The 22,354-nt window shown below is 53.4% G+C and overlaps 9 protein-coding genes across 9 annotated transcripts; 4 read left to right on the top strand and 5 right to left on the bottom strand.

Moving 5' to 3' along the window:
* Positions 1-300: 300 nt before the first annotated feature.
* Positions 301-2,333, top strand: J4E84_009451 (uncharacterized protein; the record flags this gene model as incomplete). The annotated part of the gene is made up of 2 exons (XM_049392013.1): positions 301-585; positions 642-2,333. The coding sequence occupies 2 exons, from the start codon at positions 301-303 to the stop codon at positions 2,331-2,333; spliced, it is 1,977 nt and encodes a 658-aa protein (XP_049240197.1).
* A 226-nt stretch (positions 2,334-2,559) lies between these two features.
* Positions 2,560-3,370, bottom strand: J4E84_009450 (uncharacterized protein; the record flags this gene model as incomplete). Its single annotated transcript, XM_049392012.1, has 4 exons — positions 2,560-2,674; positions 2,727-2,823; positions 3,042-3,225; positions 3,281-3,370. 4 exons carry the CDS (start codon positions 3,368-3,370, stop codon positions 2,560-2,562), a joined length of 486 nt encoding a protein of 161 aa, XP_049240196.1.
* A 296-nt stretch (positions 3,371-3,666) lies between these two features.
* BNA1 (3-hydroxyanthranilic acid dioxygenase) lies at positions 3,667-4,418 on the top strand (the record flags this gene model as incomplete). Its single annotated transcript, XM_049392011.1, has 2 exons — positions 3,667-3,818; positions 3,911-4,418. 2 exons carry the CDS (start codon positions 3,667-3,669, stop codon positions 4,416-4,418), a joined length of 660 nt encoding a protein of 219 aa, XP_049240195.1.
* Positions 4,419-4,487: 69 nt separating this feature from the next.
* J4E84_009448 (uncharacterized protein) lies at positions 4,488-6,624 on the bottom strand (the record flags this gene model as incomplete). Its single annotated transcript, XM_049392010.1, has 4 exons — positions 4,488-4,593; positions 4,642-5,916; positions 5,962-6,422; positions 6,469-6,624. The coding sequence occupies 4 exons, from the start codon at positions 6,622-6,624 to the stop codon at positions 4,488-4,490; spliced, it is 1,998 nt and encodes a 665-aa protein (XP_049240194.1).
* A 635-nt stretch (positions 6,625-7,259) lies between these two features.
* Positions 7,260-8,234, bottom strand: J4E84_009447 (uncharacterized protein; the record flags this gene model as incomplete). Its single annotated transcript, XM_049392009.1, has 2 exons — positions 7,260-8,075; positions 8,124-8,234. The coding sequence occupies 2 exons, from the start codon at positions 8,232-8,234 to the stop codon at positions 7,260-7,262; spliced, it is 927 nt and encodes a 308-aa protein (XP_049240193.1).
* Positions 8,235-9,746: 1,512 nt separating this feature from the next.
* J4E84_009446 (uncharacterized protein) lies at positions 9,747-10,916 on the top strand (the record flags this gene model as incomplete). The annotated part of the gene is made up of 3 exons (XM_049392008.1): positions 9,747-9,900; positions 9,951-10,412; positions 10,462-10,916. The coding sequence occupies 3 exons, from the start codon at positions 9,747-9,749 to the stop codon at positions 10,914-10,916; spliced, it is 1,071 nt and encodes a 356-aa protein (XP_049240192.1).
* Positions 10,917-12,083: 1,167 nt separating this feature from the next.
* Positions 12,084-12,952, bottom strand: J4E84_009445 (uncharacterized protein; the record flags this gene model as incomplete). The annotated part of the gene is made up of 2 exons (XM_049392007.1): positions 12,084-12,620; positions 12,944-12,952. 2 exons carry the CDS (start codon positions 12,950-12,952, stop codon positions 12,084-12,086), a joined length of 546 nt encoding a protein of 181 aa, XP_049240191.1.
* Positions 12,953-12,954: 2 nt separating this feature from the next.
* On the bottom strand, positions 12,955-13,792 carry J4E84_009444 (uncharacterized protein; the record flags this gene model as incomplete). The annotated part of the gene is made up of 2 exons (XM_049392006.1): positions 12,955-13,683; positions 13,733-13,792. 2 exons carry the CDS (start codon positions 13,790-13,792, stop codon positions 12,955-12,957), a joined length of 789 nt encoding a protein of 262 aa, XP_049240190.1.
* Positions 13,793-14,279: 487 nt separating this feature from the next.
* Positions 14,280-21,780, top strand: J4E84_009443 (uncharacterized protein; the record flags this gene model as incomplete). The annotated part of the gene is made up of 10 exons (XM_049392005.1): positions 14,280-14,489; positions 14,539-16,539; positions 16,589-16,951; positions 17,813-18,004; positions 18,086-18,131; positions 18,180-18,235; positions 18,283-18,709; positions 18,756-20,796; positions 20,845-21,392; positions 21,446-21,780. 10 exons carry the CDS (start codon positions 14,280-14,282, stop codon positions 21,778-21,780), a joined length of 6,219 nt encoding a protein of 2,072 aa, XP_049240189.1.
* Between the last annotated feature and the right edge of the window lie 574 nt (positions 21,781-22,354).

Below are 22,354 nucleotides of genomic sequence, written 5' to 3'. Positions count from 1 at the left end.
TTTCAGATGAAAGTTTAGTCGACATACTCTTGTGCTGTTCATACCATTTATGCATTCACTTGGTTAGCAGGGTTACACTGCAGAGAGTCGAGCCTCTCGTGCCATGGTAGCAGCGGCAGATCGGCCTTGGATCAGCCTCGGACCCTGGGCCGCATTTTCCCCAGACCATGAACACGCCGCACCCCGTCCCCCTTTGAGCATTACGCAGGCGACATGCTCACGACTGCGTAACGTTTCCCCTCACGTGCATCCTTCCTCAAAAATGCTGCGCCAGCAACTCCTTCATTCCTTTGACAGACAATGACCACATACGACGAGTATGGCATTCCCGTCGGCGCATACTCAGAACCCGAGAGCTTGACACACCAAGCATGGCGGCTGTGCAGGGCCTTCTTTCTATATCGCATACGACCTGCTGTGCAGGGTAAGAGAAATGAGCTGCGCAGTGGGAACTGGAGCTTTAAGCGGCTCTTTACGCTCGTGAATGGGCTGGTGTTGCTGTGGTGGGTGGTTCTGTACTGGGGCGAGAGAGGTATCTTCAACAGCGCCGTCGAGAGCTGCCACTGGGACAAATGGGAAGACTGGGTACGTCTATATCTCACAATATCTACCAGATTATGCGAAACTAATCGCAACTACAGGAAACCGGCGCGAACCCCCACAGACTCATCTTCGTCGCCGACCCGCAACTCATAGATCCGCACACCTACCCCGGCCGCCCGTGGCCCCTCAATCCTCTAGCCTACAAATACACCGATCTGTACCTACGTCGCACCTATTCTCGCTTCCAGACCGTCCTATACCCCGACACTATCTTCTTCCTCGGCGATCTCTTCGACGGTGGCCGCGAATGGTCTACGCGCACGACTACCTCGCCGGAGAAGCAGTACCGCAAATATGGCGACGACTTTTGGATGAACGAGTACAGAAGATTCGGGAACATCTTCTTCAAACACTGGGGTGATGGAGGCATGCAGGCGAGACCAGGACAGCCTGGACGGAAGCTCATAAGCAGTCTACCTGGTAACCATGACCTGGGATTTGCCAAAGGAGTGCAAGAAGGCGTCCGAAACCGATTCGAAGCCTACTTCGGCGACGGCAACAGAATCGACGTCATCGCAAACCACACCTTCGTCTCAATCGACAGCGTCTCCCTGAGCGCATTCGGCCAGGAGTCCCCCGAACAAGTCGAGAAGATATGGCGCCCTACAAAAGACTTCCTCTCCGACGCAAAGAAGCGCAAAAAGCGCCTCATCCAACGCGAACTACGAGCGCAACAAGGCCTGCGACCCTACCCAGGCATGCCACACAACGCAATCTCCGCGCAAGACCTAGCCACTTCGTCCCTTCCCCACGCGGACGACGACATCACCGAATTCCCCACCATCCTCCTCACCCACGTGCCCCTCTACCGCGCCCCAGGTACACCCTGCGGCCCCCTCCGCGAACACTGGCCCCCTACGCCTCCCCCACCCGGCCAACCTCCCCTCGACCACGACGACCGAAACGCCATCTCCGTCCGCGGCGGCTACCAATACCAAAACGTGCTCAACCGCGAAATCACCGCTGATATCGCTGAGAAGGTCGGTGATATCCGGTATGCCTTTTCGGGCGACGACCACGACTACTGCGAGTTGGTGCATAAAGCGTATACCAGTGCTGGCGGCGGCATACGCGAGATCACGGTCAAGAGCATTAGTTGGGCTATGGGCGTTAGGCTCCCGGGTGTTGTGCTGGTCAGTCTGTGGAATCCGGTTGATACGCTTGGGAGGCCGGTGAATGGCGGGGATGCGAGTAAGACGATTCAAACGAAGTTGTGTTTGCTGCCTGATCAAATTGGCACGTTTCTGAGATATGGGAGTCTGTTCGGGTTGACGCTGTTGCTGCTGTTCGTTCGCGCGGCGGGCGTTATGCTAGGCGTTGTCTCGAATGGCGAGGACGGAAAGGCGGAAAGTCCGCTGTTGCCTACGACGAACGTCCCTGCTGCTATGGAGAAGGAATCCCACTCTTCCAACTCATCGACCTCTTCTGAACGAAACGGCAACCTATCTGCTCGAGCGACTACTCAAGCACGAACTCAACAATATCAACAGTCGAAATACCAACTCCCGTTGATACAACACGCCGGCTATGATCCCGCCAAAGACCTCGACGTCGACGACGATGCAGGAGATAAGAAGGTTAGAGTCTACGGTGTCAATACCAAAGCATCTAAGAAGCCGCGGAAACGGAGAAAGGGACTAGCATTGTTTTGGTGGGAACTCAGGACGAGTTTGAGGACGGTGGTTGTGCTGGGGGGCGTGTGGTATGTGTTCTTGGTGTGGAGGGGGTGAAGGATGTATCTCTGGTCGTTCGTCACATGTTGTAGAAATATTATTGGTCAACTTCCAGTCTGGATTTTGGTCTAGTTTGCAAAGTGACGGTGTGACGTAGGGTTCTAGGCCCGGAAATCGCAGGATATGTGAGTCTGCACCTTGTTGATAGAGAGTAGACCGTCCGCATGCCTCGACCCATCTTGTTATCCATTCCCCCGCACCTCATTGCTTCTGTGTACACTCCTCAATGGCAAGCTACTGACTTTGTCGACGAAGACTGGCTGAACATCAAGTATCCGACGAAAGCACCCACAGCCACAGCAAGCATAACCCAACCGTTGTACGTCATGAAAAGCAGCCTATACACATTAGCTCCAAACACCACCTCCAATCCAACCAAAATGAACTTACATGATGAAGAAGGAGTAAAACACCTGCACAGCATACAAAACAGCCTTGATAATCTTCATCTGCTGCTCGGCACTGCGCCCCACACCACCGTTTCTCCCTGATCCAAGTAATGAGCTAGATTCATCTGCGTCGTCTTTACACGGCGACGAAAAGGTTAAACTCAGCGAGTGTTCCCCAAGAAGTGTGTTGGTGATTGAAGATAGAAGAAAAGAGACCTCCCTAGTCTCCTACTTCTACGACCTTGCCTCTTTGTCGTAGTCTTACTTGCTACTACTACTTCTGTCGTCTGTGTGTGTATGAGAAAGGTAGACTCACCTCTAGGTCCCTCCATGACGCCCTTGGAGTAGGCTTCGTATCGTCGCGATATCTCGCGGATGGCTTCGTAGCCGGCAGTCATGAGGACGACGGCGAGGAGCGAGAAGACGAGCGAGGTCGTGCCGGAGATGTGCCAGGAGGGGAAGACGATGCAGAGATCGGTCGTGTCCCAGGTAAACAGCATCTATTAGAGCGACGTGTCAGCGTGTCGTCCGATACTGGGATGTAGATAGCCATACGTTCATGTTGCACTTGGGTCCGTCGCCGCCCATGCCGGGCATGTCGTGGCCCATGTGGCCGTGGTCCATGTGCGAGTGATCCATGCCCATGTTGTGTTTTGCTTTCGAGGTCGGTTGGAGTGGTTGTTGTTGGATGCTACGGAGGAGATGGGGAAGCTATTCTCGTGTCTCGAGATAGGCGGGTCGAGAAGCTGCATGTGATGGCACGCGTCGCACCAGTGATCGACAAATGCACGCACGAGCCGCGGTTCCGCGGGGCGAGAAGCTCCCCACTCGTGGACCCTTGATGATTACATCGTCGACTTTACATTTCAAAGCAGACCAAACAAACTCGTCGCGCTGATTTGAGGAACGAGGTTCTCTTTTGACGTACACATCAATCCAGCATGAACACGACGCGATCATTACGGCCGGCCATCAGGCTCGCGCAACGCGCTTCGCGATCAACACCGCGAGCTTCCGTAACACTCCCACAGCGCCACTTCTCGCAATCGCAACCGCACCGACAACTAGGTCCACCATTGAACATACCAAAATGGTAAGATACATACATATACCACCCCAGCTCCTCTCAACTCCTCCCATCCCATCCCGCCTCAAACAACCCCAACTAACAAACCTCGCACGCAGGGTCTCCGAAAACGCGCACATGCTCAAACCGCCGATAAACAACTACTGCGTCTACAACGACGCCGTAACCGTAATGATAGTCGGCGGCCCCAACGAACGAACCGACTACCACATCAACGAAACCGCAGAATGGTTCTACCAACACAAAGGCGGCATGCTACTCAAAGTGGTCGACACGACCCTCCCACCAGGCCAGCAATTCAAAGACATCCACATCAACGAAGGCGACATGTTCTTACTGCCCCCAAACACGCCGCATAACCCCGTGCGCTTCAAAGATACCGTGGGCGTTGTGCTGGAGCAGAAGAGGCCGGAGGGCAGTTTGGACCGCCTGAGGTGGTATTGTCAGAACTGTGGGGATAAGGTGTATGAGGCGGCGTTTTATTGTACGGATTTGGGCACGCAGATTAAGGATGCGGTGAATGCTTTCAAGGCGGATACGGAGAAGAGGACGTGTAAGAGTTGTGGGACTGTTTGTGATACTGCGCCGCAGCCCAAGAAGGCTTAATTGGGATGGAAACGGGGTGTATGATATGTATTCTATGTACGGTGACTGAAAGGGAGAAGGAAATAAGGTTCAAAGTCCTTTCCACATGATCTTGGAAATGTGGTCTGTCTTCTTTCGACTGGGTTTGGCGAGGCCCAGGTATCGCAGTTCGGCTAGTGCTCGCTGGAATAGTGCCCTGTGACTAATTAGTAACTACGGCTCTTGTGTGCGGGTACAAACTTACATGGTGTTGGGCTCGTTCTCTTCCGTTCCGTCCCCTGCAATGGCGTTGAACGCCGACCAAAGATCGGTGACATTGATCAAGGTTCCGGACTCGAGGTACATCTGATACACAATGGCTGTTGCGGGTTGTGTTGCAGAAAGGGCTGCCGGGTTTCCATCGACTCCACTACAGCATTCGCAGCCCAGATAGTCGTGAGGTGAAGCTAGTGCACGCTCAACAGCAAAGCGCGGCTTGGGTTGGAAGACCTCTGTGTGTGGTGACTTTAGGTCGTATATGAAGAGCTCATTCAGAGTCAACGTCTTCGGGTCGATGAACGAGGATGTGAAATACGCCTCGAGCTTGTCGTGAAATGCCGTGACCAAGTCTGAGTATGCCTTGTCTTGCTCGGACAGTGCAGCTTTGTGCTTGCTCAGAAGTACTTTTTGTGCCACGACGGTGGTTCGTACACTGTCGTTGCGAACATCGTGTTGCGTGCGGAGCGGTGCATCGGCGTTTTGTAGCAGGCTGTCGAGCGTCTGCTGAGCTGAAGCAATGCCCAACGAGAGGTTGTCGTCTTCAAGATCTCGTAGCGATGCTAGCAAATGTACCAGTCTGTCGGATGGAATCTTCTTGATGGATAACATCGTTTCGCGGATGAGGGGCGATCCAGCTAGCTCGCCAGCTGCTGCTCGGGTCCAGATAGATGAAAGCCGGACGCTGGGTGACATCTGAAGCGACTCGCGGATGTTCGCTAGTACTTCCGCAGCGTGGCTCAATGATATCATGGCGCGTTGGCCAGATTGCAGATGATGTGCAATCTGGTCGAACAGGTACTTGTTGTCTTCCAGTACTCTTCGTACGTCTTGTGCCTGACCAGCTTCTAGCATGCGCTCAACCCACTGGCGAAACGATGGCAGAGTGCGAACAGCTTCGAACGCGTCTGCTGATAGGTCTCCGGGTGTAACATCATTCGTGAGGAAGACGCTGGGTACGCTAGCATAAAAGTGCGACATGTAAGCGTACTTCAGCCCATCACAGAAATCTTGTGTGTTTTGAACGTGATCTTTCTGTCGATCCAGCATACGGCGACAGAGGTTGGGTCCAATGTGAAGTCGAGAATCTGTGCTGGCAACCGTCGAGCGAAACAGCTTCTCGATGATTTCATCAGATTGGGTAACGTCAAACTTCTGGCCTTCAAGGTAGCGGAGTGAATTGCCTGCCAGACGCTCCTCGAAGCTCTCTGCCGAAGTAGCAATGCCAAAGAGTAGAACGAAAGGTAGACGATCGAGCCATGAGCTGTATAAATTAGCATGGGCCATTGCTAGATATGATCAGACGTACTGAAGAAGATCAACTACATCGACGAGTAGTGCGACGTCGAAAGCCTCACTATCCTGCAAAGCGACAACGATGCTAGAAGCACGATTCTTCTTTTGCCATTCCTGAACATGGCCAAGATCGTAATTGAGTAACTTTGGACCATGCCTCGAAGACGTAGCTGGACGGTCTACATCATCCTCATCCTCATCGTCCACGCGCGAAGTAACCTTCTTGATGAGCGTTTTCAGCAGCGTCTTCAAATTTGGGCATTCGCTGGACGTCAGCACCACATATGCGCAGTTTTCAGCTCTGATGCCCCGACCCAAACGCTCGAAGAAAGGGCCATGAGATGCAATGCTAGGACCGGCAACGATGAGCGCTGTTGGTATGGCAAACTTGGGCTCATCTGGCGATGCGCTGGAAGCGGAGATGAAGTTGACGATCTTTTCCTGGGTGGCGCTATCTGCCCCTTCCAAAGTGCTCTGCTCATATTAGCAGCCATTTGACGCGTGTTACTATTCGGCTCACTTGAATGCGCTCGTCTTGCTGTGCCCACAACTCCCGATACCTGGCTAGCCGTTCTGGTAGTTGCGCCTGCGGGTCGAATTTACCGGTTCTTTGTCGCTTTGGCGCCCGTTCTTCTGTCGAAGGTGGCTCATATATGTAGCTTTTCTGATGTTCCATTTTCGATTGTTGCAGTCGTGATGATTTCTCTACTTGTCTGATGTTGTTGATGGGCAAGGGCTAGGGGCAGGCGCGACGAATCGCGAAGCGCGTGAGCACGGGACTTGGTGATTTGGTCAAAGCTCACGAGGCTGTTTCAGGGACAACGCCGAATACCAGCATGTGTAGTGGACAATATTATGGTAGGAGTGATAGAGTTATGACATCCGAGAAATCTGTTCAATTGCGGTCTATCTGCACTGGTTTACCTACGGAGGTATTGTACTATTTTCACCTCGCGCGTTCCTCTTGTCCATCTTATTGATAATCGATAGCTATTGGGAGTGTAGAAAGTACTTTGAGATTGCCTCACCTTCGAACGGTCATGGACAGACATCTTGGAGCCAGGAAGAACTGGACTTCTTGATTCACTAGATTCTCACTAGCGACTATGACTTTTCGAGACCGTTCCAAGGTTGTCATGTTGTGACCGCGACCCAGAGCTGCAAAGCCAGACAATGTTGCACGAGCCGAGCGTTACGCCGGTCTCATGTATCCAGCCGTGATCTCACCTATTGTAGGCTAAGAGCATAGCAGAATTCGTGCTCGTAGCTTGTATCATCGAGACATCTTCATGTAGTGAAGATTTAGGTCTCTCAATCGTGCTCCTCCTCAGTCACTCCTGGACATCCTTCCATTTCGGCATCAGGGTATTCGTATCCGCAGTACAGACAGTAATGGTACTCTTCGCGAAGGAATACCAGAAGCTTCTGTAACCGCTCTGCCACGGGCAAGGCCTCAAACTCTGCCAGCTCTGGATCTTCATCCTCGAGCTCGTTCTCAAGTGTAGTATAGAAGGGCGCAAGGTCTCGACCTTGTGCTATCTTCGAATCGTCGTCATCGTCTTCGGGGACTAGCGTCGGTAGTCGCGACGAAATGCTATTATTCAGTTCTCGTCGTTGTTGCTTGTCGCGGTTCTTCTCGACCCTGCGCCGCGCACGAACACGCCAAAGGACGTTGATGTCCTTCAGTGGTTTCTCGCTCGTGTCTGGCGCGCCTTTTTCTTCGGCCTTCTTGTCAGACAAGCGCTCGGCTGTCCTTTGTGCGCTGTTCAAATCCCGTTCGGCCTTCTTCTCTTTCTGTTCTTGGCGCATTATCTCTAGGTAATCACCCTCTTCTTCCTTTGCGCGCTTTGCCAGTCGATCTGCTTCCTCGAACTGTTCTCTGAATTTGCGCTTCTTCTCCGACTCAAGACCAATGCCCCCTCTGTCGTCTTTGGGGTTGACCCGTATAGGCTCTTTGCGCGCGTCTTCGGACTTGCCCAGAGCATCACCCTGCTTGAATCCAAATTTGGCCATCATCTTGAATCCCTTGTTGGTCTCAGGCAGAGCAGTGGCCAGGGCAGCTTCTCGTGCAGCTTCGGCCTCTTCTTCTCGTTCAGCTTTGGTCTTCTGTCGCGCTTTGGCTTCGCCCTGTCCATGTGTCAGTCTGGCACAATTCCGCAATTCCACTCAACGCACCTCTTTGCGCTTGCGCGCGGCGCGCTGGAGGGAAGTCTCATACTTTGGCCCCTTTGGCGCATCCTCAAACACCATATTCATGTAATCATCCTCCTCGTCGGATTGCGCCATCTTGTGCTAGTGAGTTGTGAATGCTCTAAAAATTTGTGTTGTCGACTCGGGCGCCTCAACTCGCAGGACCGCCCGCAGCGGCAGCGACCCACCTTCGTAGCGTTCCCTTGGCATATGTCAGGGCAGGCGATCCCCCAGAGTCTTCTTTCGACCACATCTCCTCGCCCAGCCTGCTAAATGCCATCGGCCCTCAATCAGCGCTATAGTGACACATCGCGCATTCTATCGCGGGTGCACATTAGGCCTCCCAAACGACCTGGGTGCATATTAGGCCTTCCAAACGATCTCGTCTCCAACCGTAGACCCGGGAGGCTCGAACAACGACTTCCGCCACCTACGTTCCTTGGGGAAAAGGGCTGGGCCGGCCCTGAGTGCCACACAAATCGAATTGGACACGCCATGAACCGCAGATGGCGGGTGTTTCGGATGCCAAGGCAACCCCTGCTCGATGTTGATTTAGAGGACTTTCAGTGCGACGGATCCATCTGCTTGTATGCTTTGTCCTAGTGTGTATATCAAGATGCAGAGATGCAGCCGCTTGCTGGGTGTTGGGGTTGATTCGGCTGAGCCCATGATTTCGGCTTTTCGCCTTCATGTGAATGAGGGGGTTGGTGATTCTCTTACCTGAGGCAATAAGCCTCTGCTCACCTGCTGATTTAGACGGCTTTAGATTATTTCCTCACTGCAACAAAGAGGCGCGTCTCCCGAATTCAGATCGACCACCGACAAGCATTGGCTTACATTGGTTGCCGCTTCAGGGGGTTTCTCCACCTCTAACCTCAAAAGGTGCAGGACCCGCGCTACCGTCTGGGGTCAACAACGATCCCTCGCACTGCTCGGGCTGTTCAATATGATCGCGTGTCACTCGAGTCAACGCCTTTTCGCCTCTGGTTGTAGTAGGACGAGCCAATCCAGATAGACGGACATTGCCGAGCAGCTTGGAGCTTCATGCAGACCTATCCACTCACGGCTCTTCGGCGCCCTAGGTTACAAAATGTGGCCGCATTCTTCAGACATCCCTCACGCATGTGCCAGTTGATCCTTCAATTGCCTGCGCTGCCTCGGCTTCATAATGCGACCGGATAGGTGGTGAGTGCTTCGGAGCGTATCCGCAACAGGCTACTTTCTCGGGCAACCCGTCATCTTCATGAAAATCGCTAAGAGGCCTGTCACTGATCGTACCCTTTTTGACATTCGCCTTGCCATCGGTGCACAGCCAATTGGTATTTGGCGTAAGAGGGGTCTCGGTCGTTTTCGCGCATGTGCCAGTCTCCTACACATTCCCCAGCTTTTGACATCCACAAGGTGTGCGTTCCCCCGCGTACCTCCGCGTTCATACCGTCCTTGGAAGTCTTGGTGTATTTTCTTATTTCTACTTAATTCGCGTGCGACACCCTGCGGGTCTGTCCCCTGAAGAACCCACAGTCGCTCTGAATCGCCATCAACCGGTGGGCGACAGAGTGATCGAACTGTACACAACAACTTCTTTACACTTCACACAAGACCGTCAATATGGAGAGCAAAGACGGCGGAGCGACACGGGCGGACGATGTGTATACAACGCCCCAGAAGAAAGGCGGCGTTATGAATAAGCTCTACCCGCCAGGGCCCACGCCAGGCGCCAAAGGGCGTATGAAGAACCACTGCAGAAAGTTTTGGTGGTGTGGTAAGTCTCTCCCGACAGCCTCAACGTACTTCGTGTTTACATTACGTCAGATTGCCTGGTCCTCGTGATCATAGTGTTGGTCATCGTTCTGCCAATCATATTTGTTGGCATACCAAATAAGGCACAGCATGAGATCAACTCCTCGACTCTCGAGGTTACCGCCCAGGAAGTTACCAACCCGCAGCAGAACGGTGTCCACCTGAAGATTGATACAGTCATCAGGAGTGGCAGCAGTTATCACCCTAAGATTGATAGCTTCAAAGCAGGACTATCGCTACCAGGACAAGACCCTTTCATCTACATCACCATACCTGAAGCGAAATCTGAGGCAGAGACCCGCGTCACCGTCGATCAAGATGTCATTTTCGCGAGTGATGTCGAGTTCTCCAGTTATACCAAGGCTGTGCTTGACAGCGAGACACTCCAAATTCACCTTGACGGCAAGACCAACATTCACCTCTCTGGCCTGCCTACCATGGACGTCGATTACAACAAAGTCATTACGATGAAGGGTATGTCTCATTGAAGCTACAGTAAGAACTAGTCTAATCGTGTTTGCAGGACTAAACAAGCTCTCTGGACTCAACATCAGCGACGTGCGCATTCTCTCTGGCACAGACGAGATCCTTTCCGATGGCTCCAACCTCATTGCCAACGTCAGCATTCCCAACCCCTCTGTCATGACCCTCGACCTAGGCAACATCACCATGAACCTAGCCGTCGACGGCACCGCAATTGGCTACGCACTCATTCCAGACCTTTACCTCAAGCCCGGCGACAACGTATTCCCTCTGCAAAGCCACGTCGACCAGCTCGCTATCTTGGGCCTGATCCAGAACAAGTACAACGATGCTGTGCTGCCGCTTGAGATTGTGGGCAACTCGAGTATCAAGGATGGCCAGCACTTGACCTACTACGAAGATGCGATCAAGAGCAACACGATCAACCTGAATCTCGATGTTGGACCAGCGTTGGCTGATATTGGGATTAACATCACCAGCTTTGGAGGCTCGTAGATTGCCTAGCACCTTCGCAGTGCTTTTACATCCTTGCTTTCCGAGGTCGTTCACGGGAAGTTGGCGGAATGTTGATGTGCACTTACTTTGATACCATCGCTTTGATGATTGTGTTTACGGAGGATGAAGTGGTTAATACATGATACCTTGTCCTTACAGTAATACATAATATTACTCAAGACATGCGCTTATGCTTTTCAACGTTTACAGAACATGGTTCCATTTCACTCTTACCACTGACAAGCGAAGGACTACTAACGCGAACATGTTACCTCTCAATACCTACCCCGAGTCCTGAGAACGATGTCATTGGCCCTTGACAGAGTCACAATAAAGTCGAGGTAGGTGGCCTACCAATCCATACGACACTCGCACCGAGCTTTCCGGATCGGTCGAGAGTTCTCTTCCAGAACGACAATATCCACTCGTCACAATTTCATTTGCTACGGCAGACCCTTTTGAAGATCGCAAGGAGTAGATTACAACACGACGCTCGTTCTCAGCTCTACCATGTACAACAGTATCTTTGACCTCAGAACAGAGTTCCGACATCGCGAAGATATCGATCTCTTGTCATCATCGGTCGGACGTGTTGGCTGAACGTGTTTTCGTTGACCTCAGAACACTGGTCGATATCACGAAGACATCGATCTCTTGTATCACCGGTCGGCGCCGCTGTCCTGTTTCGTTTTCTTTGACCTCAGAACATTTGTCAATGCCTCGACGACATCGATCTCTTGTCATCACCGGTCGACGCCGCTATCCTTTTTTTTTGACCTCAGAACAGATGATCGACGTCCCGAAGACATCATTCCCTTGTCATCACCGGTCTATGTAGCTGTTTGACTATTCTTCTCCATCGTCGATCGAGATGACGTGCTGACATACCCTTGGTCTTTTCGACTTGGAGGTGCAGCACATTGAGGAGGCAGGAGTGAGCGAACCTTTTGTACTTCGCAGGTGTGGTGGATGGTTTGGAAGCGAGCGCAGTTTTCCTCTTTGGTAGCGAATGATACAATTTCCCATCAGCACCCGTGAACCTCACATCTCCCTCATGATTACCTGTGCTTCTCATCATCACATACTCATGCCCCCTTATTATCCCCCATATCCACTATGCAGCAGCGAACCATCCCCTCACTTCTAACCCAACACCCATGAATCTTCTCAGCCCTCGATCTCCCATTCGTCGGCAAAGAACTCCACAATGTTCACTGCGGCCTGCGAACCCACCGCACCTTCCAGTTTCTCCATACTCCCCGGCACACCAGAAGCAGCACCTAGGGCCAGTACGACGAGTTCCTTTAGACTACCCACAACGTCGCTTAGAGCGATGACTTGCGCTTGGCTCAGAGGCGGTTCGGTTGTGCAGTAAGGAAGTAGGTCATTGACTGCATTGCCAAGGGTGCGGGATGGTTGGCGTGGCGGCGGTGGGGGGATGGAAGGCGCGTTCTGAGGTTGACGAGGGACTTGGGGGTGGTGATATTGTTGAGAGTGAAAGGTCCTGTCGTTGAATGCTTGCGAATAGTAGTCCGCTCCCCCGTCTAGTTGAGCAGGGGCGACAACGCTCATGGGGCGCATGTCTCCGCTTTCGATGATGGGCTGCTCTTTCTCGTCGGGACAAGGCGCAGTATCGCAGGTGTTGTATAGAAGACCCATACCGAGAGTAAGCAGATGTGAGTCTCCGAGGCAATTGGGGATGATCTGGTGTCAGAATGATTGAGCGTGTATCTCTGAGATATCGAGGGAGTGTGTTCTTTGTATGTGGTCCTAGTCAGTGCCTGTGAGCTAAGCTTCTTCTTGTAGAAGGTGCGTCGGTCACGACGGAAAGAGCAACCAACGGATGTAGACAGAACGTCAAATCAAGATGTGAAGCTAACAATAGAAGATTTTGGGAGCGCAACACTGTAAGGAATGAAAAACTTCATGCTTCTATCATTGTGTTGGGTATATGAGAGGAGTGTATCCGAATAGTGCTCTCGACATGGTACAACGATGAGTCGAGCCTGTGGAATGTATGCCCGTACGATGTACATATCTACGCTTCCCTGGTGTACATCCCTAGATCCTTATGTTGTGAGGGCTTATCGGCTGGCGACTGCTCGTGCGCTGCAGATGTAGCATTCGTCGCTTGGGCAGCATTGGGTTGAGCCTCGACAGAAATTGGCTTCGCTTCGGCGCCCACGGCTTCAGGCTTTTTGTCTTCCTTCTTCCCACTGCCCGTGAAGAACCCTAGTATCTTTGAGGAAGCAGGCTCCGGGTGCTTCGCCTTGAACTCCTCAAATTCTGCCTTGACTGCTTTGAGCTCAGCCTGCACCTCCTCCAAGTCTTCTCTTATGTCGTCTCTGGCATTGCGTGCCTTCCTTCTTTGTCGCCATTGCTCAACGAGGATTACAGCGATTCCAACGGCAAATATGAAGGTCTCGGCAGCGAAGTTGGCGCCCATCTCGATAGCTTTTTGTTCGGATAGAGGTCGGATACGGGGCTTGATTCTCTCTTCAGTCTTCTTCTTGATAGCTTCTCGTTCCTTCTCCGTGAGCGCCTCCTCCGCCTTCATCTCCTCTTCAGTAAGCACCGTTGGGGCGGCTGCTTTTTTCCGCGCAGCCTCTGCTAATTGGACTTCCTTCTTAATCTGTCTGTCGATAACAGCCGGGTCCTGGAGGAGGCCGAGGCGCATGCGCATATCGACGCGATGCAAACCTTGGGCAAATTTGACGCATATCCGGCGAAAGCGGTCGTGTTCGTGGGCATTGCGTTTGATGGCATTCTGGAATGTGTCAATTATGACTGAAGATCCCCGGGGCTGACCAACATACTGCTACAGGCTTCGCAAGCGTTCTGACGAACAGTGATGTGACCTTGAGCGTGAGAGACATGTTTGGTTACGAGAGCGTTTCGGATGGTCGCGGGGAGATATGGAGACAATTGACCGGCGGACGGGTGCGCATCGCAAGCTTCATACAGATAGACGCATCGGAACAGCTGTATAGCAAAGTGGTGTAGGATTATTCGTGGTGGTGCGCATGGCTGCAGGCTCGATGTTCAAATCGATGCTGCCTTGCGCTGCCGGAGATCCACCGACAGCGATGGCGATTGACTGCGGGCCCAGCAGCTCCATGACAACGCGGGAGACGTGACGAGACGCATGGCCAGCGCACACGACTAAGTCGAACTCGTACTGGATCGTGAGGCACGATCTCCAGTGCAAGCTTGTGCAAGTCGCTGTGCATCGAGCGGACTGTCCCGGGCACCGATTGGCCGACAGCCCTAGCAACGACGCTAACGGGCCCTTGTTTACATGCCATCAACACTCTGCGACTTCGTCCCCGATTTCATCATCTCTCACCATCTACCTCCACGCCAATGTCTGCCTCGTCGATACACGCAGATGCCCCGCCGGCCGTGGTGCAGGACCCCGAGGGACTCCAATATGAAACGGGATCGCAGCTGGGCAAAGGCGGCTTCGCGATCTGCCATCGCGCAAAGCTGCTGGGCCACGAACACCTCGGCAGCTCGACCGTCGCTTTGAAGATTGTCAAATCCAAAATGGAGCCCCCCAAACTGGCGCAAAAGGTACTGGAAGCTTGGGAGGAAAGCATGGCTATTTGCTGACGCGCCGCAGTTTGTCACTGAACTACAGATCCACTCGAAGCTATCTCATCCCAACATCGTCGAGTTCTTCCGCGCCTTCTCTTTCGAATCAAGCACCTACGTTGTCCTGGAGCTATGCGAAAACGGTTCTCTTGCCGATGCGATCAAGAAGCGCAAATACTTCACCATGCCTGAGATCCGGCGGTTCATGATCCAGACGTGCGGCGCAATCAAATACCTCCACCAACGGAACATCGTACACCGCGATCTCAAGACAGGCAACCTCTTCCTCGACCGCGATATGAATGTCAAGGTCGGCGACTTCGGTCTTGCTGCACTACTGGTGTCACAGAGCGACTATGGGGCGATCCGTCGAACAACCATGTGTGGTACACCAAACTACCTTGCACCAGAGGTCTTGGAGAAGACAGGAAAGGGTCACGACGAGAAGGTCGACCTGTGGGCTATCGGGATCATGATGTACACACTCGCGGTCGGAAGGGCGCCATTCCATGCCGCCAAGCGCGAAGACATCTACCGGAAGCTGAAGGCTCGCGAATACACCTGGCCCGACCTCGCCAAGTTTGCCAACGAGATCACCGACGACCTCCGCGACATTGTCTCGCTACTGTTGGTGCACGAAGACGAGCGACCGACCCCCGACCAGATTGTTGCGCACCCTTTCTTCAAACTGGGCTATATCCCATTGGAGCTGAGCAGCGAATGTACCTCGCGGGTGCCGAAATGGCCGAAGAACCGCCCACCAACAGCATCCACGATTAGGCGTGGATACACTGAGGAGTGGTGGGCGCTTTGCAAGTCCTCATCGGTCGGCGAATACGAACAAGGAAAGGCATTTGGAACCTTCGGTCGCAGAACCAACAAGACAGTAGCAAGAGATTGTCAAAAGGAGATTGAAGCCGGCAAGCAACCAAACATCCCGTTCTCTAAAGATGTCGTCTACGTACCTTTCCCTGCCCGCACGCAGTGGCCTCATCAAGCCCCGGGAGGGCTCAGCGAAATATCGGAAGAGAAGGAATCGTCATCTGAAAGCCAAGCCCTGTCAGAAACTACCGGGAACGAGCGGACAAAGACTCGTGCATCCAGAGCCCCACGGAGGGAGCCACAGCCGATGCAGACATTGAAGGAGAACGTAGAGCCAGCCGAAGAGCCAGAACCCGCGCACAGGATACTTGACAAACAGCCGACGCGGTTGCGAGCAGCCCGCAAGATCTCGAACACTGGGCGTGTTACTGCGAGCACGGCTTCCGCACCTGCTCCTCTACGCGTCCCTCGTGAGGCACGAACTTCGACGCGCGCACGAGCGGCGAAGGAAACCGCAAAAGAAGCGCCAAAGACAACATCGAACGGGCTCCCTGACCTTCCACCTCTAAGAGTCTCCCGGACCAGCGCTCGAGAGAGCGCGAAATCGGAACCTGCGCCGCAACCAACTTCAGCGCGAAGTGCTCCCCGCTATCGGACCGTCAGCAATGATATGCCTGCGACTGACCCAGTGACCGTGTTGGCGCGCTTGATGACGTTCCGCGATAACCTTGAACGAGCCCTCGACAAGAAGCCTACAAAGTCAAGAAGAGACCAGCCACCGCAATTACCATTTGTCGCAAAATGGGTAGATTACAGCCGCAGATACGGAGTGGGATACGTTCTCAACGATGGTAGTATCGGGACACTCCTCTCTGCAGAGGATCAATACCCCGTTACGATCGCTTTTGCCACGGACGGATACAATCACCTACGCAAGGCTGGAGGCAACCGAGAGCTTGCCAAAAGCGTTGCGCTCAACTACTATACGACCGTGAAGAAGGATCGGGGACTGTCGGAGATTGAAGTGCTCGAATCGCGACGCATTGAGGAGATCCGGACAGTGTGGCACAAGTTTGGAAAGTACATGTGCGCAACCTTTGGTGACGAAGAAAAGCCGCTCAGAAAAGATCCCCGCGTGAATTTTGTTCGCTTCTACCAACGCCTTGGTAACGTTGGGATCTGGGGTTTCGACGACGGCTCCTTCCAAGTAAGCGCTTTTGCCAATTCTCGCAAAGCCTGTCTAACAGTATGTTTAGTTCAACTTCCCCGACCACACCAAACTTGTCTTGTCGTCAGATGCAAGCTACGGGCACTTTTTATGCCTTCCTCTGGATGCGACGTCTCTTCTCGAAGAGACAGGAAACGTGCCGTGGAAGCACGTAAAGGCCAGAGCACATCTTCGCGGTTCATTGCAACAGCTTCTCTACGGCTCAGCCGACAAGGAAGACAGTTACAAAGAGCTCACAGAGGGCAACCTCCTCCGCGCGAAGATTGAATTTATCTATGCTGTCGTGTCGGAATGGTGTCAAGAAGGCGGTCTGGGCTGCCTCGTAGACCCCAAGGTATATTCCTGGGGCGGTCCGCAACTAGAAGAGTCCAAGCGGCTGGACTGGGCGAGCGTTGGGCGTTTTGGCGGTGATGTTTTCTCATGATGATTGAATGACGACCTTGGAGCGATGGCGTTTTTGGGATCTGGGATATTTCTATTAGGGTTTTGGGCATTTCCACGGCGTCGTCTCTGCTACTGAGCAGTGCTGTTGTTCGAACACTCAATCACGACGGTTTGCATGTTGCTGGCGTTTTCTCCTAGCGATTAGTTTGAATGAGCATCCGGTCACGACCCTCAAAACGTTGGTGCCTAATGCCTAAGTTTGTGACACGTCACGAGAAATTATGCGTACGCGGCACACCCGGGTCGTCCTTGTGTGAGGCGTTTGCTGCGACACTTTGATGCGGAAACTGGGCCGAGCCTGGATGGGTTCGCAGCGGCGACGGTGAATGATGAAGTAGTATGAGAGCAGATGTTTTGGGAAGTGACATGGCTACAATGCATGACAGTCTGATGCGTGCAGCGCAACATGAAATGAGGGTGAATGGAGATGACGAGGAAATTCCAGCCGCGGCGGTAGCTTGCGCGTACGTCGTACTTGAATAGCTGTGGCTGTGCTGGGACGATGGGGCGAGTACCCTCCGAAGCGCCCGATTCCATCCAGGGCTCTGACGTTGGCCGGTCTCTACAACCGCCGCATTGCAGCCATCTTTACACGCCCACACTCCCGAGCGACTGCTCCCCCCATACTGGTTCTACCTGGCTTTGCCGTCCATTATTACCACATCGCTGCTCCCTGAAATCCGCAGCACACGTCCTACCCCACTGGCCGACTCAAGCTACAGGTCCCAGCTCGACGTCGGGCACCAATCATGGTAGGATGCAGAGAGACTTCGGGGAAGGAACACAGGCTGATACAGGTGATATGTAGGGGAAAACCAACCGCGCCGCGCGCAAGGCCGGAGGCGGCGCTCAGCCAAAGGCCCAGTTCGCTACCAAGGCCGTCTTCGAGACCACCAAGAAGAAGGAAGTCGGTGTATCGGATCTCACCTTGATCAGCAAGGTTTCGAATGAGGCCATCAACGAGAACCTGAAGAAGCGATTCGAAAATGGCGAGATATACGTGCGTCGACCCGCTTGCGCCAGCCCCGCGTCGCACACCCACGCAGGGATAGACTAGGACAGCGACTGACTATGGGCGCAGACATACATCGGCCACGTGCTGGTCTCGGTCAACCCGTTCCGCGACTGTAGGTGACAGGACATGCGCCTCAGAGGGGGATGCTGACAAGTGGCAGTGGGCATCTACACCGACCAAGTGCTGGAGAGTTACAAGGGCAAGAACAGGCTGGAGGTGCGGTGCATAGCTGTCCACTAACTCCCAGGGCTAATGAGGCATAGGTACCCCCTCACGTCTTCGCAATCGCCGAGTCCGCCTACTACAACATGAACGCATACAAGGAGAACCAATGTGTCATCATCTCCGGCGAATCAGGAGCGGGAAAGACAGAAGCCGCGAAGCGACTTATGCAGTACATCGCCAACGTCTCGGGGGGTAGCAATTCATCTATCCAGGAGATCAAGGACATGGTGCTGGCCACCAACCCGCTGCTCGAATCCTTTGGAAACGCGAAGACGCTGAGGAACAACAACTCGTCGCGGTTCGGAAAGTATCTCGAGATCCACTTCAACGCGCAAGGAGAGCCAGTGGGAGCAAACATCAACAACTACCTGCTCGAGAAGACCCGAGTAACGGGTCAGATCGTGAACGAGCGCAACTTCCATATCTTCTACCAGTTCACAAAAGCCGCATCTTCACAATACAGAGGTACGCCCAGTTTGACTAGACATTAGACTCGCGCTGACATGCACAGAAATCTTCGGATTACAACAACCGCAAGCCTATCTCTACACGAGCAAATCGAAATGTTTCGACGTCCCGGGAATCGACGACCACGCCGAGTTCGACGACACGCTGAACGCCATGAAGGTTATTGGATTACAACAAGCGGAGCAGGACAACATATTCCGGATGCTTGCAGCAATTTTGTGGCTAGGAAATGTGTCGTTCCGCGAGGATGACTCAGGCAACGCAGCTATTGTCGACCAGTCGGTAGTAGATTTCGTAGCCTATCTCCTCGAAGTCGATGCGTCGCATGTCAACAAAGCTCTGACCATTCGTGTTATGGAGACAAGTCGAGGAGGGCGACGAGGCTCCGTATACGACGTGCCTCTGAACTGCGCGCAAGCAAATGCAGTCCGCGACGCACTCTCCAAGGGAATCTACTTCAACCTCTTCGACTGGATTGTGGAGCGCGTCAACGTCTCTTTGAAGGCCCGAGGTGCGACCGCCCAGTCGATTGGTATTCTGGATATCTACGGCTTTGAGATCTTCGAAAAGAACAGCTTCGAGCAGTTGTGCATCAACTACGTCAACGAGAAGTTACAGCAAATCTTTATCCAATTGACGCTCAAGGCGGAACAAGAAGAGTACGAGCGCGAGCAGATCAAGTGGACTCCCATCAAGTACTTCGACAACAAGATTGTATGCGACCTGATTGAGGAGAAGCGGCCACCGGGTGTTTTCGCAGCCCTGAACGACGCTTGTGCGACAGCCCACGCCGATCCTACCGCCGCGGATCAAACATTCGTCCAGAGACTTAACGCTCTCTCGTCGAACCCGAACTTCACGCCTCGCCAGGGTCAGTTCGTCATTAAGCACTATGCTGGTGAGGTCTCGTACGCGATCGATGGCATGACCGACAAGAACAAGGATCAGTTGTTGAAAGACTTGCTAAACCTGCTTGGTCAGAGCAGCAACACCTTTGTGCATACTCTCTTCCCCCACCAGGTGGATCAGGACAACAGGCGACGACCCCCGACGGCTGGAGATAAGATCAAAGCCTCGGCGAACGACCTGGTGACGACTTTGATGCAAGCTCGTCCGTCCTACATCCGTACCATCAAGCCCAACGAGAACAAATCGCCCAAAGAATTCACCGATGCCAACGTACTACATCAGGTCAAGTATCTGGGTCTGCAAGAAAACGTGCGCATTCGGAGAGCTGGTTTTGCGTCCCGTCAGACCTTCGATAAGTTCGTGGAGCGGTTCTTCTTGCTGTCACCAAAGTGCTCATATGCAGGAGAGTACACCTGGACCGGGGACTACGAGACGGGTGCTAAACAGATCTTGAAGGATACCAACATCCCAGCGGAGGAGTTCCAAATTGGTACAACAAAGGTTTTCATCAAGACACCCGAGACACTGTTCGCCTTGGAGACTATGCGAGACAAGTACTGGCACAACATGGCTATTCGCATTCAGCGCGCATGGAGAAACTATCTACGATACCGAGCAGAGTGCGCGACGCGCATCCAGCGGTTCTGGCGCAAGCTTAATGGCGGCAAGGAATTCATCGAATGGCGCGACCAAGGTCACAAGATACTCGGAGGGCGGAAAGAACGCAGAAGATACAGTTTGATTGGATCCCGAAGATTCATGGGCGACTACCTTGGTATCGGAAACAAAGGTGGCACTGGTGAGGTCATGGCCCAAGCGGTCGGCATAGCTCCGAACGAAGAGGTGCCATTCTCGTGCAGGGCGGAAGTGCTTGTATCGAAGCTCGGTCGATCAAGTAAACCAGAAGCTCGCACGCTCATTCTGACAAAGAAGAACGTTTACCTGGTCAAGGTTGCCTCGGTCAAAGGGCAAATCCAGATTTTGCCTGAGAGGGTAATACCCGTTGGCGCCATCAAGATGATCAGCTGTTCAACACTTAAAGACGACTGGTTCTCGATCGGCGCTGGGTCACCAACAGAGCCTGATCCACTAGTGAACTGCGTATTCAAGACTGAGTTCTTCACTCAGCTGCATAACGTGCTGCGAGGCGCAATGACACTCCAAATAGGCGAGACGTAAGTTCCACAGTCGGCATGCATCCTAAAATGGCTAACACACCGTAGCATCCAATACAACAAGAAGCCTGGCAAGCCAGCTCAGGTCAAGGTCGTCAAAGATCCCGCCGTACCGAGGGATGACCAGTACAAGAGTAGCACCATCCACGTTGGGCCAGGAGAGCCACCCAACTCCGTTTCCAAACCCACGCCCAAAGGCAAGCAGATCGCCGCAAAGCCCATCACAAAGGGTAAGCTGTTGCGGCCCGGTGGTCCTGGCGGAGGTCCTTCGAAGCTCGCCTCTCGTCCAGCACAACCAAGAGCTGTACCCACGCCTGCCGCCCCGCAACCGAGACCTGTCCCTCAGCCAGAAGTGTCGCAAGCCAGACCTGTTCCGGCGCCCGTCGCTGCCTTGTCGAACGGTGCAGGCTATCATGCGCGTACCGCGTCAGCCGGCTCATCACGCACACCTCCCCCTCCACCCCCACCGCCGCCAGCGCCAGCTCAGCCGAAGGAACCTCGATACAAGGCGCTATATGACTTTGCAGGTCAGAGCGCTGGAGAGTTGAGTCTAGGGAAGGATGAGATCATCCTGGTCACACAGAAGGAGGGCAATGGTACGTTCATTCTGATCTTCCACTAACGCGACATACTAACGAAGCTTCAACAGGTTGGTGGCTAGCATCCCGTCTTGACAAATCCGCCTCCGGCTGGGCGCCGTCTGCATACCTTGAGGAAGTACGTTCAGCAGCACCTGCTCCACCCCCAGCGCCACCCGCTCGCCCTGCAAACAGCAAGCCCAAGCCTCCGGCTCCACCTGCCAAACGTCCTGCCGCCAGGAAAGCCGTCAACGGTGACTCTGGACGGGATAGTGGGTACAGTGGTAGTGGGGGTAGCACAATGGAGAGCGCGCGGGACAGCAGTGGTAGTATCGCTGGTGGATTAGCAGAGGCGCTTAGACAGCGTCAGGCTGCTATGCATGGACGGAAGCAGGATGATTGGTAGATTCAAGCTAAAAGCATCCTCGATGAGGCGTATGAGAAGAGAAGGAGGCAACGTTGATGGAAAGCCTCTTTGGGTCAATGAGTTAGCATTCGTATAGAAGAATTGGTCTTGAGCCATGCATTTCGGATTTTAGGTGCTGTGATTGTGAATGCAATGTGGAAGGATGGCTTTTGATGGGAAGGTGATGAGGTACTCTGAGATACTGGCAAACATGCTCTGATTCACAGCCGCCGAAATACATGTGAATTGTCCAACGTTCTTGCGTGGTCGATTATTGAGACGTCAGGCACAGCTTTCATGGCGGTTTCTTCGGCTTGCCCAAACGGTGTCTTCATGCCGATCACTTTCAGCGCAAGACCCCAGAGACGGCCCAGTACTCCACTATCCTTCCTCATGATACGCAGAACGTGTTCACATGCTATTCCGGGGACATGGAGGTCGAGCGCTGCTTCGCCTGCTGAGAAAGCAGGCACGCAGGATAAGCGGCGCGGAAGTTACTCCCGAAGTCACTTGCCGCAGTGCCTTTCCAACACCAGCACAGCAGGAAACAGTGCATCTCAACGATGAACTTGCT

The sequence above is a fragment of the Alternaria hordeiaustralica genome (genome assembly GCF_023758085.1).
Source record: "Alternaria hordeiaustralica strain BMP 2776 chromosome Unknown scaffold_29, whole genome shotgun sequence".
In the NCBI taxonomy this organism is placed as follows: domain Eukaryota; kingdom Fungi; phylum Ascomycota; class Dothideomycetes; order Pleosporales; family Pleosporaceae; genus Alternaria; species Alternaria hordeiaustralica.
Note: the sequence above shows the minus strand (reverse complement) of the source record. Positions and strands in the feature narration are given on the sequence as shown.